General features: G+C 33.5%; 1 protein-coding gene across 1 annotated transcript; it reads right to left on the bottom strand.

Moving 5' to 3' along the window:
- Positions 1-1,592: 1,592 nt before the first annotated feature.
- LOC143619437 (uncharacterized) lies at positions 1,593-13,069 on the bottom strand. Its single transcript, XM_077091369.1, has 20 exons — positions 12,795-13,069; positions 11,308-11,440; positions 10,997-11,133; positions 10,829-10,874; positions 10,497-10,709; positions 8,890-9,396; positions 8,028-8,162; positions 7,729-7,944; positions 7,108-7,197; positions 6,771-7,021; positions 6,588-6,676; positions 6,084-6,124; positions 5,552-5,582; positions 5,353-5,475; positions 5,064-5,281; positions 4,040-4,135; positions 3,843-3,955; positions 2,575-2,710; positions 2,390-2,494; positions 1,593-1,923 (listed from the first exon to the last, which is right to left on the bottom strand). The coding sequence occupies exons 1-20, from the start codon at positions 13,067-13,069 to the stop codon at positions 1,723-1,725; spliced, it is 3,156 nt and encodes a 1,051-aa protein (XP_076947484.1). The 3' UTR covers positions 1,593-1,722.
- Positions 13,070-17,898: the final 4,829 nt, after the last annotated feature.

The raw sequence follows: 17,898 nt of genomic DNA, 5'->3' as shown, positions 1-17,898 counted from the left end.
AGAATCTAAAAAAACTCACAGCAATAAAATCATAATATGCTCAAAAAGATATCAATAAAAACGAGTGTCGATACCGGTTTCGATAATACCGATACATATGCCGACATTGTTCAGTTAGTATGTACCGGTTCAATAATTTGTGAAGGTACATATGTTATACCAGAACTCGTATAACTTACGTTTCAAAAAAATAATTTATTTTGAATAATATAACTATGTTTTCAACAAAATCTGCATCAAAACAGTAAGAAAAAAAAAACCCATATTATTTATACTGACATTTTCTTTTAATATATATAATATCAATAATTTGAATTTATATTATATGTATTCAATAGGATTATAAGTGAGAAAAAAAAGTAACTTTTAACCTATTTTGGTAAATCCTTTTCAAATCACTTATATTTTCCACCCACCTCATTTTGGGTAAAAATTCTATCAGAAACAGAAAACTGACTCGAATTCAATATTAAGAAATCCTAGGTTATAGAAAGGACCTAGCAAAAACAATTTTCCGGGTTGTGTTGACCCGCACATAACAAGTATTCACAAGTGTTAACCGAAGGTCACATTGGCACGCTTCAAACACATAAAAAGTCACATATTCAATAGAGTACATACATTTGCACAAAAATAACTTAAAAAACCTTGAGAGACAATAATAGGTAGGTAAATATTCATCAAAAAACTTGTACTCCCTTGACTTCGCAACAAACAGAAAAAACCAAACCTTACGGTCACACTTTGTATAATACAAAAAGAAAACCCTGAAGCCATTGCCTTATCATACACACCTGAGTGTATTTTCACTATATGAACACAACCATATATAAAAAAACAAAAAACAAGCATTGAGGGGAGAAATGAATATCAAATCAAAATGAAAGAAATATATAATGTAACTCCACTGGGGAAAACTGGAGATGATTGACCTGCAAACATCATATTACATCATTATTAATAAGTGAAATAATCAAAGCGGGATCTGGTTGCGAAAGTTTTTTCATTTTTATAAAAGATTAATGAGTAAATTAAAGTTGCCAACACAATATAATTACAATAATTATGGAAATCTTGGAATAAACGATTTAGGACATTCTATGCATTAGAATTTCATCCGACTTCAACTTGTTTGACCAAGTGCCCTTTTAACTAAATATATTTAACCCTTTAATATAATATAAAAGTGTGAACGAGCCCAGCCGCTCATGAGCTACTCGAGATTGGCTCGCTAAAAGCTCGAATCGAGCTAAGCCTAAGCCCGAACTTCACTTATCAAGCTCAAGTTGGCTCATGAGCATAAACATGCCCATTATTTATATAATTATTACTTCACTTATTAATTATATATTTGTGTAATAATTACTATTATATATAAAATCATGATAAAAATAACTAAACAATATATAATCTTTTATATGTAGAAACTGAAGTTAAATATATATAAAAATAATTTTTCGTATAAATAAACTTATTGAAATGAGCAAGCTCAAGCTCGCTGTAAGTTAAATGATCTGAGCTCGGGCCCTAAAAATAAAACACAGCCCATAAAATATCACCGTTTACATGTGTATTGCTAAAGTGGCTAAGCAGTACCTGACTGAAAAAACGAGTCTTTCTGGCAAGCTGAAACTTTAACAAAGAATAGTACTAAAATTGATTCTCATTTGAGGAAAGAGACGCGTTTAAATAATGGTTGACCACGCTGTTCTTTGATTGCAGTCAACTTTTTGGTGCAATGGCTGCCAAAGCATTAGCATGAGCAGGTGAAAGACCACCCAAAAGAGGCTGCATTTGTTGACCATAAATCGATAACAAATGAGCAAAAGCCCTTCCTATTTGCACTTTCACTTCATGTGTTTCAAGTGGTGATGCAGCCACTTGTGCAAAAACATTAACCAGATCCGGAACCAGAGGAGCAATCTGTTAACAAGATTTAAAAGGTAAAAAGAAATATTAAATGTAAATGAGTTAAAAAAAGAGGATATTAATTGAATTCTTACATCCCAAGTCATTTTATTAAATTAAAAAAAATATCTAGTTACATTACAATTTACAAGATAACTTCTAATCCTAGTCAATAAGTGAACTGTTTTCAAAATTGAACTTTTAGTCAAAAAAGCGTTGGAAATAGGGTGTTGATGTAGTACATATATACCATCAACGATGAAATTCCTACATTCTGCCAAAAAATCCATTTTTGAAAACAACTAATTCATTGAATACGATTAAAAACCATCTTGTAAAATGTAAAAAAACTAAAAATAACATTTTTATTTAGATACAATGATTTAGGATGTAAGCATTCAAATTTGCATTTAACCCATATGACCCGTTTCATGTATAGCAAGCTATATTTTATTATTAACTAATACAACTATACAAATACCTGTGGGTTAGATGATAGAACAAGATTGCAAACGCAGCTATAAACGGGCATGGATTCCTCATGATCTTCCTTTAAAGGAAGACCCTTGACAAATACAGGGAGGACCTGAATTCAAAAAAGGAATATTATGAACTTGTTTTTCGTCCGTGAATGCGTTTTTATATAAAAGTATGAAGAATATGAACCTGGTTTAATGGGACGGATTCTGGGTGGGCCATAATCATCCGTGCAACTGCACCAGCGGCATTGTCTTTTACTGCATCGTCTGGCTCAGATTCTCCAAATAACGGGAAAAGACCACGTAGCACGTCACCAAAATATCTGAATTAAATTTTGAAGAAAAACAATTCATCGTCCGATCATGACAAACTTAATGTTCAACAAACACATATATCGGCTTAAATCATGAAATTTTTATACTGGTTGAAACATTCCAGGTTAGGTTGGACTAATCCAAAAATTATTCATCAAAAGTTTGTTAATGTTGATTCATAAAGGAAATGATTTTTTTCATGTTAGTTTGTGCTCGTTTGTTAAATTAATAAGCGAACACCAATGAACACTGAGCACATAAACAAACCCAAATGAACAAAACACACATATATTAATTTGACAAATAAAAATAAACAGTCTTAATGTATTATTATTATATATAACAAAAAGGAAGTTTGATGCCGCTTGGGCCCCTATTGGACCAAGTGGCACGATATTATTGGGCCACGTCATATTTTATGTTTTGTTTTAATTTTAAATTTCGATGCCGTGACGTATGCAACCAAAAAAAACATATCCCAACTGCCCAGCGCAACACGCCGGGTAAAAAAACTAGTTATACATAATCACCCAATATAAATATAAATTTAAGTACTAGTTTTTCTAGTATAAAGGTTAATAAACTAATACAAATATACAAAAAGTTAAAATGTTTGGAGACTAAACTAAAAAATATAATAAAAAAAACTTTAAATGGCCAAATATAAACAAACGGACATGTACAAACGTAAACGAATTAACATTAACGAACATGTTCATTCATTGAATTATTCAAAGTTAGGTTCAAACACATTACCAGCAAACGTAAATGAATGAACATTAACAAACATGTACGTTTATTTAATTATTCCAAGTTAGGTTTGAACTTTAAACACATTACCAAAGGTTCACACACAAACCTAAACAAACTTCCCACTGAATACATTACCAAAGGTTCACATACAAACCAAATATATATTTGGTATTTTTGTGTCAAAGAGGAAAACCATATAATTTCATTAATATCTAATTTGGGTAAATAGTTTTTCATCCCATTTGAGTTTTGACTAATTCAACCCACTAGTTTCCTTTTGTGCTAATTTTTTTTTCATAGCCCATTGGAGACGTTAGATATAAAAAACAAATTGACCTGTTTGTAAGTTAACAGGTCAAAATTAAAAGGTGAAAAGTAGAAACATACTTGAGACTCGAGGCGCCACCATTTTTGCACAACTCTCCAACACAAAATGCAGCATTTCTCCTATTGGTTTCAGATGATGAAGCTAATTCTTTAAGTACCAACGGCATAATTGCCTGAAACGTGATAAAAAAAATCAAATAAATAGCAATTGACATAACAAAATTAAAAGTATATGCCATTAAGTCACAAGAAAGTACATCAACATATGTAGCAATTGGAGCACCCATATCCTGAGCAACTTCTGCAAGACATGCAACCACCATTGTACGATCTTGTGCGGGCCGTGAACCTTTCTGCAGGACCACCGTTTAACAAGAGTTACGGAAAGTTAAGAGCTGGGAGCTGGTTAAATGGGTTCAAGTCAAAAGAGATTATGCTGATCCGCAAAACTAATCTTGTCCGGTTTTTAAATATGTATAAATAATTGACGTGTTGAATAAAATAACAAAAACTGTATTATTAAAATATTTATCTAAATTTTCTAACAAAATGATTTTGGAAGTTTTATGCATTTGTATACACATCAGTTAGCATTCGACACGTTTGACCCATATTTTCTTATATGCATTTGTATACACTTTGGTGTGGGTCAGTAAACCGAACCAAAAATAAAAAATTCTATTTTTGAAAACCGATTTTGGTTTTTGATTTCTGGTTATCACAAACAACACTATTGGTTTCAAACTGAAAAAAAAATGGACCAAATTTATGAATTTGTGCCTGAAACTTCGTACTTTACTTCTCTTTTCTTAATTAATAAATAATTGATTATTACGCATCTCAAACTAAAACTTTTGGTCTACATCATTTATAAATTTCTTGTAAATTACTGAAAACCGGTTTTTCTGTTATATTTGGTTCCAATCAGTTTTTTTCAGTTTTTGGTTAACAGCAAAACCAAAACAAAGGTTTTGAATTACCCAAATTAATGAACTTGGGCCTGAAACTTTGGACCTCACATCTCAAACTATATTTTTTGATCTACACCATTTATTAAACTCTAGTAAATTACTAAAAATCGTTTTTTTCCCGTCTAATTTGGTTTTTTTCAGTTTTTGGTTAATAGCAAAACCAAAACCATACCATCAGTTTTGATTGGGTTTTCAAAAAACTTAAAACCATATCCATTTTAATGGATCTTTTAGCTGCACAACCCATTAGATATTTAACACAAACAAATAGGCTGATTAACAGGTCAAATAAAATCCTGAGTGAGCTTACTGCGAATTTCATTAACGGCTCAAACAAAGTTGCAAAGATCGGTGCAAAGTGGGACCCCATGGCTTTAGCAAAAGCAGGAAGGAGGTCCGATACAGCATCCATAAGCACCTCATCATGCGCAGAGTCATCATCATCAATATCACTGTCTGATTCTATTTGTTGACACACTGATTCCTGTTTAAGTAAGACCAGAGTTGACTCCACAAGCCGAGGCATATCTGAATTTCAACAACATTTGACAAGTTAGTTTATACCAGAAAGAATATTATGAAACCAATAACGTGCTTACAAGGTTCGACAGCAACATATCCAAAATCTTTGATGATGTCAGCTACACTCATGCAAGCTTGAGCAACCACTTCTTTGTCATCATCCTCGTTCATTGTCTTGATATAGATGTTCATCACAGATTCTGAATTTAAAATTAAATGTTAGAGCATTTAAATTAGTGACGGAAATTATCTTTTACATACAAGTTATCAACTCACCAAGGATTTCTCTTGCCTTTGATGCTCCATCCTGCAAAACAGGCAAACAATATTAGGTCAATCTGGATTATACTTCATCTCTAATAAATCCAAGTTAAAATTTTAGCTTAAAATAAAAATAGGTCAAATGGGTCGCTTAATATGTACTTAATTGCATAAAACCTTCCCATTTATTCTAATAAAGAAAATTAGACTACAGTTTCAATTTTCATAATAATTAATAAAAGAACAAACATGAGCATATGTCTTGTTTGTTTACTTATGCTTGCAAACTTTCGCTCATTTAATAAAGTACAAAATTTTACATGATTCTTTTTTCTGGAGCTGAAACTATCGACTGCAAAAAATTCAGTCAGTGTATATTCATTTGTTTAGGTTTCATTAATATAATCATTTAAATTTTGTAGGCCCGACATATTGTTGTTCAAATGATCATGTTTACTATTAGTTGGTTTTAGTACAACTATGTTCATTCATCTATGTTTATGTTCATTCATTTACATTCGTGAACCATTCACCTAAGTACACTTACATGTTGAAGTTGGAAGACTGCATGAGCTGCTATCAAAATATCTGCAACCAAAATCAATCAACTTTAGAGGTGAAGTTAACTACGAAACAAAATTTACATAAAACGTGGAGAAATAGAGGATATGCATGGTCCCTATGGTTTGACCAATATGCAATTGGTCCCCAAATTATAAAAAATGCATATTTAGTCAGTTTAGTCCCTACCAAATTTTGATATTTTGAAGTCGGATTCAAAATAGATTCAATCAGCTCGAGTTCGATATTTGAATTCAGCTAAAAAAATGATTAATCAGTTTATGGGTAAAGTATTAGTGGTATCGATACTTAATGATAGGCCCAAATACTTTTAACTTAGACTTTTAGTCTTTAAAATTACAAAAAACCAAACACGTAAACATGCAACCTCCTCACAAATGTTTGAACTGAGTTTGTAATGTATAACCACAGGACCATTGTGCAAATTTCTCTAAAATATAATATCTGTGCATAAATGTTTATTACTTACTTTTTAAGCCAATAATGGCCTGAAGTCGAACATCTTCATGGAAATAACATGAATGCTTAACCAGAATCCTCAATGACTCTTCCAAATAACTTAATATCATTGAAGAACAACTTTAAGTGTCAAATCAATTTTCAAAAAAATTAAACAGTAGAATATAATCACAAATACAACCATAAAGGATACGGGGCAAAAGCACTCTTTGTATGCAGAGCAAATAAACCAAGTGCTTGAGTTGCAGCTGCTTTCTCATCTAAAACACCAGTTCTAATACTAATATTTCTCATTCTTGGTTCATCGTGAGCTTCATCATCGGATGATACGCCACCAAATCCACTTACATTCTCATTATCATCATCAGAATCATCAATATCAACAGCAGAACCATCATCAAGGTTACACGAAGCAAAAGCCAAAGGTACAACATGAGGTAGATACTGTTGCAAATAATAATATTATTTCATAAATCATAGTAATTGTCGACTATGTCACGCGTAAACCAAAGCAAGACCGACATGTGTACCTGGACCATTCCATCTTCCAAGATTTCTGCTACGTTGCTGAAAAACCCATGAGTGTACTCGCGAAGTTCACTGTACTCGAGCCCATATCCCTGAAACGTTAATAACTAATTACTAATGCTTTAATTTGCATTATGAGTTTTGACACAATAAACTAAAATAACTAGTTGGGTAGGAAACAGGTCAAAAAACAATATATTTTTAATACACGAAACCGTCACAGATGATTTTGTTTAAGAAATGAATATTATTGTGTCTTAATCATACGACATCAGTTGTTTAATAAAATTCTAGACGAAATATTGGACAAAAAGCCCTACGGTTCAAACTAGGGGTGTGAACAAGCCAAGCCGTACGTGAGCAATTCAAGATTGGCTCGCTTAAAGCTTGAATTGAGCGGAGCTTAAACAAGCTCAAGCCTAAGAATAAGCTTGTTTAATAAACAAGCCCGAGCTCTCGTAAGTTAAACAAGCTGAGCCTGAGCTTAGAAAAGCTCAGGCTTGGCTCGTCTTCACCCCTGGTTCAAACTAACCCATATCAATATTACCCATTTTGACCGGCTTCCAACCTGCCCAATTTCCACCCTTAACTACAAATATAAAAAAAATGAACAAGAGTATCACCGAAATTGCAGCTTCAATAAAGGGCGGCAAAATCGGTTCCATTTTTGCCCTTCCAACAACCATGGCAACAATTCCCACCAACTCTGTAGCCCTAGCTCGTGAACGAAGGTCCTCATCACTTGTAAGCACCATAAAATTTTTCATCAATTCCAAAACCTGTTCAGCGTATGGAAGAAACGCTTGTTCTGCAGCAGATGCAACTGAACCAATTGCAGACTACAAAAAAGTAACCATATGTTAATGAGAATCTTGCTAATGTTATAAAATAATTTGTATAAAATACAGATTTATGTTATTACCATGCATGTTTCCTGCAACATACGCTTGCTTGTTTGCAAAGCAGCAAACAACTTTCCCATCAAAGAATCAAGAAACGGGAGAATTTCTTCACCCATGTTCTCACAAAATGCTGCCAATGCATAGTATGATTTCTCCTGCATAGAAATTTGAGTTTTTTCCAACTTAAAACATGAAAAATAATATTTATCAAATTCAAAAAAACGTAATCGACTTTGCTCCGGTTTATATATTAGGTAACCAACTTTGTTTGCCTCTTAAAAACCTCTCAACTTCCAAATTGTATTTAGATAATCGTCAACCAATTTTAGTTTATTTCAAAAAATGACCAACATGGTCAAAGTCATGCTGCATCATCTTTATGACCTTGTATTGGTGTCATGAAACCAAAAACCACCTGTTTGATTTTATGTTTTGGCAAAAACCGAATTTTCTGTTCGGTTTCGATTTTGCATGTAACTAAAACCAAACCGAACAGATTTTATAGATTTTCATTTTGAACTTTAAATGTCAAGTAAATTATAAGAATTTAATAAATAGTGTAACTCAAATATTTTAATCCAAATGTATAACAATCAATAATTACTTTACAAAAATATTTAGGTCCAAAGTTTTAGGCACAAATTTCTTATTTTAGAGCATTTTTTTTCTGGCGATAAATTTTCAAGCTCAAATGGTGAAACCAAATAAATAAAACCAAACGGTTTTCAAAAACTCAAATACAAAATTTTCAGTTGAGCCCAAAATCGACCCATGAACATTTCTAAAAAACTAATGGCTTTGTAGAGAAAAAAACAGTTGTGCATCTTTTTATACAATTAGCCAATTAAAACCCGATAACTTCTTAAATCTAAATATATATACCTTGACATCATCAGATGAATCTTCAATGGCATTTAATATACACGGAAGGACACTTTCATAATGGGAAATAATCTCAGGTTGCAAATACTCAGCAAATTGACCTAACGCAAAAGAAGAAGCTCCTCTTACAACCTGCTCAGGATCTCTTAAACCCCCTAAAACGATGTGAAGAACGGGCCCAAGCTTCTCTTTCATTAACTCAAAACAACCCTCTGAAACAACACCCAAAACCGTGACTGCAGCTTCACAGAACTTCGGGTCAACACTTTGACTGCTCAAAGAAGCAAATTCAAAAACAGGTGGGAACACATGTTTTGGTATCTTTAAAGACATAGTGTCAAGAACTTCTGCAGCAGCACGGTCTGGTGCTAGGTCATCATCACCTTCTTCCCGATTGGCTGACTCAGTTAACAGTGGGCACAGAACTTGAAGAATCGGGATGATTAACGAATGCTTCTTGAGGGAACTAGATTTGTACTTTGCAAGCCACGATATTATTTGAATAGCCTGATACATCAAAAGTATTAACAGCAAAAATAGGCCAAAAAAGAGGATATCTAAAGATGTTTGTGTTCATTTATGTCCGTTTGTTAATGTTCTAAACGAATGGTACTTCAGGAAAATAGTGAACATAAACAAAGTTGAAGACAAACATACATAAATGAACAAATATGAGTTAACGATAAAAGTGAATATTCAAATTAATGTCTAAAATACCATCAAAATTACATCAAACATTTAAAATTTAAAATATATATATCAATCAATCAATCAATCATGCCCAGTAAAATCCCACCGACAGCAAAGCTATAAGTAGGGTCTGGGGAGGGTGGGATGTAGGCACACCGTACCTCTATCCAAAGGAATAAAGAGGTGGCTTCCAGAGAGACCCTCGGCTCTAAGTACATGTGTATGAAGCAAAATAAAGGAAATCAATATCAAATATGAGTTAACGATAAAAGTGAATATTCAAATTAATGTCTAAAATACCATCAAAATTACATCAAACATTTAAAATTTAAAATATATATATATATATATATATATATATATATAAACAAAGGGTTTTAGAATATGAAAAAAAAAATTGACTTCAGACTAACTTGCTATTACTGACTAATATATTTGTATATTTGGGTATATAGACCAAAAAGATATGTTGAAATGTCATTAAGGCAATTGAGCCCAAATCCCAATAGTGTGCACGGTTTTAAAGACTTAGCTGAATGGGCCCAACAACTTGAAATCTATTTGGGAGTTTATTACAATATTTGAAAGGTAGTGCCCAAAGTTTCTGTCCAAAATGCTTTGTGGACTCCCGAGGACTCTTTAGGCCGGTTTGAGCCCAATAAAGCTTAAAATAGCGTAATTTATTATTTAAAATAGCCATAGGTTTTTGACCCGAACAACTTACATGTATGTCTAAACGAACAGAAACAAATGTATGAACAAAAATAAACAAGCATAAGATCACTTGCTTGTTAAATGAATGAACATATACAAACTTCTAACCAAACAGTTCATAAACAGTTCACTAAATGTTCGGTTTGTTTACAAGCCTAAGGCAGAATCCAAAACTCTTGATAATAAAAGATGAGAACTTTAACCTGATGACGTGTACTAGAATCCAAATTTGGACTTGAGCAAACTTCAAGAGAGAACTGAACAATGGCTTTAACCGAATCCCCAAGAAGTGGTGCTGGAGACTCGATTAACTCATCAAATATCTCAAAAGCAATTATTGCAATATCTTCATCACCAGAAGCAATGCATTGTCTTGAAACGTTTAAGATGCTTGGAATAAATTCCCGAAATTTAATCTGTATGCATATAATAGTGTTGTATGTTTAGAAATACATAATCAATATTTTAGTGTATAACAACTTGTTATAGAAAGTTTCACTTAGTCAACTAAACAAAGTCAATAAAACAGACTTACCACTTCAGCTGCGTCATGAGTGAACTCAATAAAAGAGCCAACCGCCCTGTTAAAAGCATTAAAATTGTAATCAAATTAAAATTGTTTGTGGTGAGCCTAAATTAGAATACGTAGTGTCTATACTAATTACAGGTTTTGAATTTTGATTAAAAAAGATAATAATATTACTTGAGGGCAGCAACTCTAACAGTATTGCTAGTCTCGTCTTGTAGACATTTAAGTAAAAGTGCTTGTAAATCCACAAAATATGGTCGAAATGAATCCCCAATTGTCTCGGTTAACGAGCTGAATAATATCAATGCCACCTGATGTCATAAAAAGATATAACTATTATCATTCTATTAAAGTATATGTGAATGTTTTACATGATTCTTGTACTACATGTATTTGCGTGCACATAGATACACAAATTAACAACAATGATAATATATTGAAACTTGTAAAACAAATTAACTTTATAATATCAAGTGATAAAGCACCTCTCTATGGTCTTCTTGTGGGCTCTGACTGCACTGAAACAAAAATGGCAGTAAATCAGGCCATTCTCCACCAGGAACCGCATACTTCGCAATAATACTCACCACATTTGCACTCGCCCGCCTCACCGGTGGACTGTATAAAACAAAATATAATAAGCTTCTGATTTAATTAGTTCCAATAACTTAAAATTAATTATCCTGAATGTGACTTTATACATTTTAGACAGTATCACAGTACTTGGATGATATATTATACACTTTTTACTGGATGTATACAATTCTTCATTTATTCAATCAGAATTATACACTTTTTACTGGATACATATCAAATGATAATCATTTCACTGATCAAAAGTAATAGTGAGCAATAATCGAGCCGTTATGCGAACCGAAAATTAACCGATAACCGCAACATAACCAAAAAGCGGTTATCGGTTATTTTTTGTACCATCGGCTAACGAATCAAACCAAACTGAATCATTCATATTTTCATATATTTCTAGCTTTTATACCTCTCATTTCATGTTTTATACCACCTTTTCATGTATTTATACATCTAATTCATCTATTATTTATATATCTCCATTTTATGTATTCATATCTTCATTTCATGTATTTATGCATTCATTTTATGTATTTCTTTTTCTAAGAGCGTTTTGAGACTACCCCCAATACCCGAGTGAGCCTTTCTGAGACAAGATGCCAACTGACCATACTGATTTTGACGCTGGCTCGCTCAGAAACACCACCAAGGAGGAAACCCATCATTGCGGGAAGAGTCAGGTTTCAAACCCGAGACTTCAAGGATCCCCAAGCCTTAACCATCACCCCCATGCCACTTTATGTATTTCTGAATAAATATTTCACCCAAGCTTGATTTTGGATATTGACCGAAATTAACCAAACCAAACAAACCGAACTGATTAACCAAAAACTGATTGGTTAATTCGGTGGAGGCTAATAACCGAACCATGCACACCCCTAATGAAAAGTGTGTCAATTGATGTGTGCGCTTCAAACAAATGTTTCACTTTCTGTAATACCAAACTTTAATCTGTTACGTTTGGTGACAAATTAACTTTATAAGACTTCAATTTCACATAAACCATATGAAACCTAAATACATGAAATAGTGGTATAAATACATGAAATTGAGATATAAATACATAAAATGGTGGTATAAACACGAAATACGTAAAATGGAGATTTAAAAGACAGAAATATATAAAAATATTTATGGTTCGGTTTGGTTCAGTTAATTTCGGTTAACCTATAACCGCTTTTCAGTTAATTCGGTTATTGAGTTTTGAGTTCGGTTAATGCTCACCCCTACAGAAACTAGTCTCATAATAATAATAATCATTTTAACTAATAATAAAAAGTGCGCCAACTAAAGCGTGTTCTTTACGAGACTTCAATTTCACGTAAACCTAATTCAAACCACAATTAAGCTAATAATTGTTTAATTGTAGCAACGAATTGACAACCTGTGCTCCATGGTAATACTCTCAATCAACGACTGCTTAACAAGCTGACGGAGGTGCGGCGGGAGCTTGGCCCAATGACCGGTGATTTTTTTGCGGAGGAGTACGGCGGCGAGTTGGCGGACGTTGGGCGTCTTGGCGGTGCGCAGGTGGTGGATAAGTGCGGGAACCACCTGCGGATCCTTGGCGAGACGCTTGATTTGGTCCTCTGCTTGGCGGCGTGCGTCATTGTCCGGCATGAGGAATTGGATGAGCAGAAGCTCAAGGGATTGAGACATTGTCAGTCAGGGTTTTACTTTTGGTGGTGACGGCGAGCTGGAATGGTGGTTGCTTGCTTAGGTTTTGGGTTTTATAAGTATAACAAACAAAGAGGGATTTTGGGATTTGGGATGGATGATGTAATGTTACAGCTTGAGTCCTTTTGAATTTGTGGAGTTGAATAAGTCATCCCTTGGTTAGCTGGCTGACTACCAACGGAGGAGGCTCACATGAAGAGCGTAGCAACATGGTGTGAATTGCAGAGTCACGTGAACCATCAGATTTTTTAATGCAGGTTACGCCCGAAACCTTCTGGCTACCTGGGCGTCACGCATCAATTTAAAAAAGAGCTAAGTGCCATTTTAGTACCTTTTGTTTGTCCAAGTACGCAACTTTAATACCGGTTTTGAATTTATTGCAAATGTCTGCTTCACATTTATGAAACTTGTTATTTTAGTATTTTTTTTCTAACCCCGTTTAATTTTGTTCGTTAAGTCAGAGGTAATTTAGTAACTTTGTTATTTTATTTATTTTCCTTTTCTTATAAATGTGTCCCCCATTTTAATTGCATTTTCTTTATCATCAACGTTTTTTTTTAATCCCAGATTATCCACCACACTTTCCCGTCTCTCAACTCTAAAGTCTACATGTTCGAGAAGGCTCTTGTAAAAAAACTTATCTCATCATCAATCCTGGTCATCTTGACAGCCCGTTAAACCGTGCCCGAATTACTCGACCAGAATGTATAACGTGTCATTTACCTTGACTCCAGAGTCGTTGTTGTTGATGATATAAACAAGCTATGGACGATCCGTTTACACAACAATTGGCTCATCGGATCTCCGAAATATGCCACACAAGCTTCACCAAAGACTTCACACCGAGCTTTTGGTCCGACCCATTATTGTCTCAGGTATTCTCATCCAAAATGTTATTTCAACACCTGTGTGCTGGTCAAATGGCAAGCCGAAAGCAGAAGAAAAATTGGATTTACGAGTTGGGTTTGTTGTCGCTGTGTCTGATGTTGTTCACCAGTAACATTGAACCCATTGACCACGGTGGAATCAGCACGAACTTGGTGGTGATAATGTGAAAGGAAGTTGTCGGTCGCTGCATTCCGATCTGGTGAGCTTCCTGCATTGGAGTGGTAAACGGAAACCGTGGGTGAGAAAAAAGTCGATGATCAAAAGGGGATTTAGGTTTTTGAATGATTTAAAAGAGAAGGGGGCATTTATAAGAAAATGAAAAAATAAATAAAATAACAAAGTTACCAAATTACCCCTGAGTTAACGGACAGATTTAGACGAAGTTAGAAGAAAAAAAATACTAAAATAGCAAGTTTCATAACTGTGAAGTAGCTATTTGCAACAAATTCAAAATCGGTACTAAAGTTGCGTAATTTGACAAACCAAAGGTATTAAAATCGCACTTAACTCTTTAAAAAAAAAGGAAAAAAAACAAGTAACTCAAAATAAAATTGCAAATTCGGGTAACTTAAACCATCATTTATGACATGTTACCTTACTCGACCCATCATTTATGACATGTTTCCCAACCTGACCCACCCATTTTGTTAAGCTTATGTGACCCTAAAAGGTCCCGATTTATGTACCCAATATAAGTGTGCTTGATGTTTGCAATAATCATATGCTTTGACAACCATCTTAGTTAACCCCCACGATTCCGCCTAGGCGGGGCGTGACCACTTTGAAAAGGAATTAATAAAACTAATCGAAAATGTGGCAGGGCAAACAAGCTTCAAACATGCAACCTCTTATTGAATATGTTGTGAGTTACCAACTCACCAACCTACATTAGGTTAATTGTTTTAGTTTGAAATCCATACATATACAAATAAGTTCCATAAAGGAAAACAAATTTATGGGATACCAGGTTTCAAACCAGAGCCCTTACACCGGTGATGCCTTGACTTTCACATCACATCAATAAACTATTTTGTTACGTGTCATAGTTTGAGAATTGTAAATATACAAATGGGTTATGTTGAATTAAAAAAAAGTAAGAGAAACCAGTGACGGTCACATGGCAGCCTCTGATTAGACCTCGCTAAACTATATCAAATAGTTGTGTTATTATATACAGTATAATGCGATTATAATTACAACACAGTTCAAGTGATATCTAACAAATATTTCATTGAGTCACCTCTTACGATAAGACATAAGAAGTTGGCTCATGATAAGAGGCTTAATTAACATATTCTTGGGGATACACTCCACTTGTTATCTTAATGTCATAATTTTTTCCATTGTATTTTCATAGTAAAAATTCTATATCGACCTGGCGTCTTATGCATTTTAAGAGAGAAGATTAGAAATCTGATAAGGGTGTTACAAAAGATCATGTAGATGCATGTATTTCCTACCATGCATATGATTACAAATGAGATTCAACTAAATAAACACATATGTGTTACTTGATGAGTGGGTGAAAAGATGTGTTTATAGTATATCGTGTGTTTATCTATTGAACACCATTACTTTGATTGGTTTTATGATTGCAGGTGCTCGGAACATAAAGGAACTAATTTGGAGCTTAAATATATGTTTTGGAAGCTTTTGGATGGAAACGTAGGAATGAAAGTGCAATATAAGGGAGAAAGACGAAATTTGGTCAAATCAGAGTTGGCGTACCATACGCCAGAATCAGCGTATGATAGAAAGTTTAGAGTATGGCTTTGTCAGAGTTAGCATATGGTACGACAGACTTGGCGTACCATACGCCAAAGATGCGAAAAATTCCGAACATTTCACTATAAAAGCCATATATTTTAGGGTTTCGAGGGAGACCTTTTACAGCAAAAAATTATGAAAATTTCTCTAATCATGTTTCCTTCAACCAAATCAAGATTTGAAATTGCTATCTCCATGAGGCAAGGCGAAACCTTTTGTGATCACTTTAGGTTAGGGTCTTGTGTAAACTTAGTATGATTGAATTTTGTGTTCTTAATTGTTTCAAAGCTTGATTGATTGTGTTATCTTATCTTGCTTTGCTTTTGTGTTGACTGTTTAAACAGTTTGTAATCTGATTATCATATTAAGCATCAACTATTAGGTTTTGTTCATTAGCATTTAGGACTAGGTTCTTATAGCCATTGATCTGATAACCTTTAGTCATTGCTTAACAATTGATCTTCGTGTTATAAAACTGGTAATTAGGTAGATCGCATTCAGTTGTGTCAACAATTTGGATTAGGGTCTGTTTGCCATCATAACCAAACTACCAGGTCTAGTAATTACCGCGTAATCAACTTAATAGAATTCGTGACTAGCTTGTTATCACATTACCTGAACCTGAAGTGAACCCCTTATTTCTCATAATCGTTTACAAATCATAAAAGTAATCATGTTGCATTCAAACATCTTTCAAAATTGCTTGACATTGTCTGTCCGTTTAGTAATTAATCTTTTAAAGTCACAAGTCAAACTTCCACTTTCCTTATGACTTCCTTATGAGATGACCTTACTTATCCATACTAGTATAGGTATTTAAGTGATTACAAATACTTGTTTTGATTAGAGCACGACATCTACATCATTACTACTAGTGAAAAACTCGCTTGTTGCAGTGGGGACGTAACGGAGATTCGGTTGGTAGTGGTTCAGTTCATTATGTTACCAGAATTTACTATGCTTATACTCTTTAAACTTACTCTTCTCTCTATTGTGCAAATTAACGTTACCTATACTTTTACTCTTTAACCTATTGCTCTCTCTATCATGTATAATAATAGCAAGAGTTAAGTGCCATTTTATTACACGTGGTTTGTCCAATTACGCAACTTTAGTACCATTTTTGAATTTATTGCAAATGGCTACCTCACTTTTCTAAAACTTGCAGTTTTAGTACCTTTTTTCTAACCCCGTATATTTTTTCCGTTAAGTCAAGGGTAAATTAGTAATTCTGATTATTTTATTTATTTTCTCTTTTGAGCTAAGTGTCATTTTCATACATGTGGTTTATTCAATTATGCAACTTTAGTACCTTTTTTTTGAATTTATTGCAACTTGATACTTTGATTAATTTCGAATAGATAGACAAACCAAGAGAGACATTATATATTACATATTACAATTAAAAGATAACTAAATACATGATAGAAGATGAAAAACAACCATGATATGCATAACATATTTTTTAGCCTTTTTTCTTGATTGTCAATTTACTTCTAGTAGCTCAAGATCCGAGTTAATCTTATCCATTTTTTCTTGCATTTTTTTATGTGCATTGATTTTTTTTTTCAAAAGTTCGAGTATGATAACAGTAGCTCTTTAACACATCGAAGGATAAATCCAAATAACAATCACACAACTTCGCACCTCTTAGCATAAAATCAATTGAACTTGTAGATAAATGACGGTTGACGAATCACATAGACAAAACAATATATCGTAATTCAATGAACTTGAAGATGAACAATAGTTAGGGTTTGAAGGATCAATGAGCGCGGGGAGGGGGTTGATCTATTCACTTAGGGTTAGAGAGAATCTTTTAATTGCAATATGTAATGTCTCTCTTGGTTTGCCTGTCTATCCAAAACTAATTATAGTATCTAGTTGCAATAAATTCAAACAAAAGTATTAAAGTTGCGTAAATGCACAAACCACATGTATGAAAGTGATACTTAGCTAAAAGAGAAAATAAATAAAATAATCGAAATTACTAATTTGCCCCTGACTTAACAGACAAAATAGACGGGGTTAGAAAAAAAGTACTAAAACTGCAAGTTTTAGAAAAATGAGGTAGCTATTTGTAATAAATTAAAAACGGTACTAAAGTTGCGTAATTAGACCAACCACAGGTACTAAAATGGCACTTAACTCTAATA

This window comes from Bidens hawaiensis, unplaced genomic scaffold (genome assembly GCF_021521415.1).
Source record: "Bidens hawaiensis isolate Kalapana, Puna unplaced genomic scaffold, B.hawaiensis_p1.1 tig00002438_1, whole genome shotgun sequence".
Classification (NCBI taxonomy): Eukaryota; Viridiplantae; Streptophyta; class Magnoliopsida; order Asterales; family Asteraceae; genus Bidens; species Bidens hawaiensis.
The sequence above is the reverse complement of the archived record's forward strand: the minus strand, read 5'-3'. Positions and strand labels throughout refer to the sequence as shown.

Bases quoted from the DNA above. Each gene is read 5' to 3' on its own strand.
- LOC143619437 (XM_077091369.1), bottom strand. From the start codon at position 13,069: ATGTCTCAATCCCTTGAGCTTCTGCTCATCCAATTCCTCATGCCGGAC. The intron at 10,875-10,996 runs GTAATATTATTA...TGCTTTTAACAG, and splicing joins GTTAGAGTTGCTGCCCTCAA to GGCGGTTGGCTCTTTTATTG. The intron at 3,956-4,039 runs GTACTTTCTTGT...ATCACGTTTCAG, and splicing joins CAATTGCTACATATGTTGAT to GCAATTATGCCGTTGGTACT.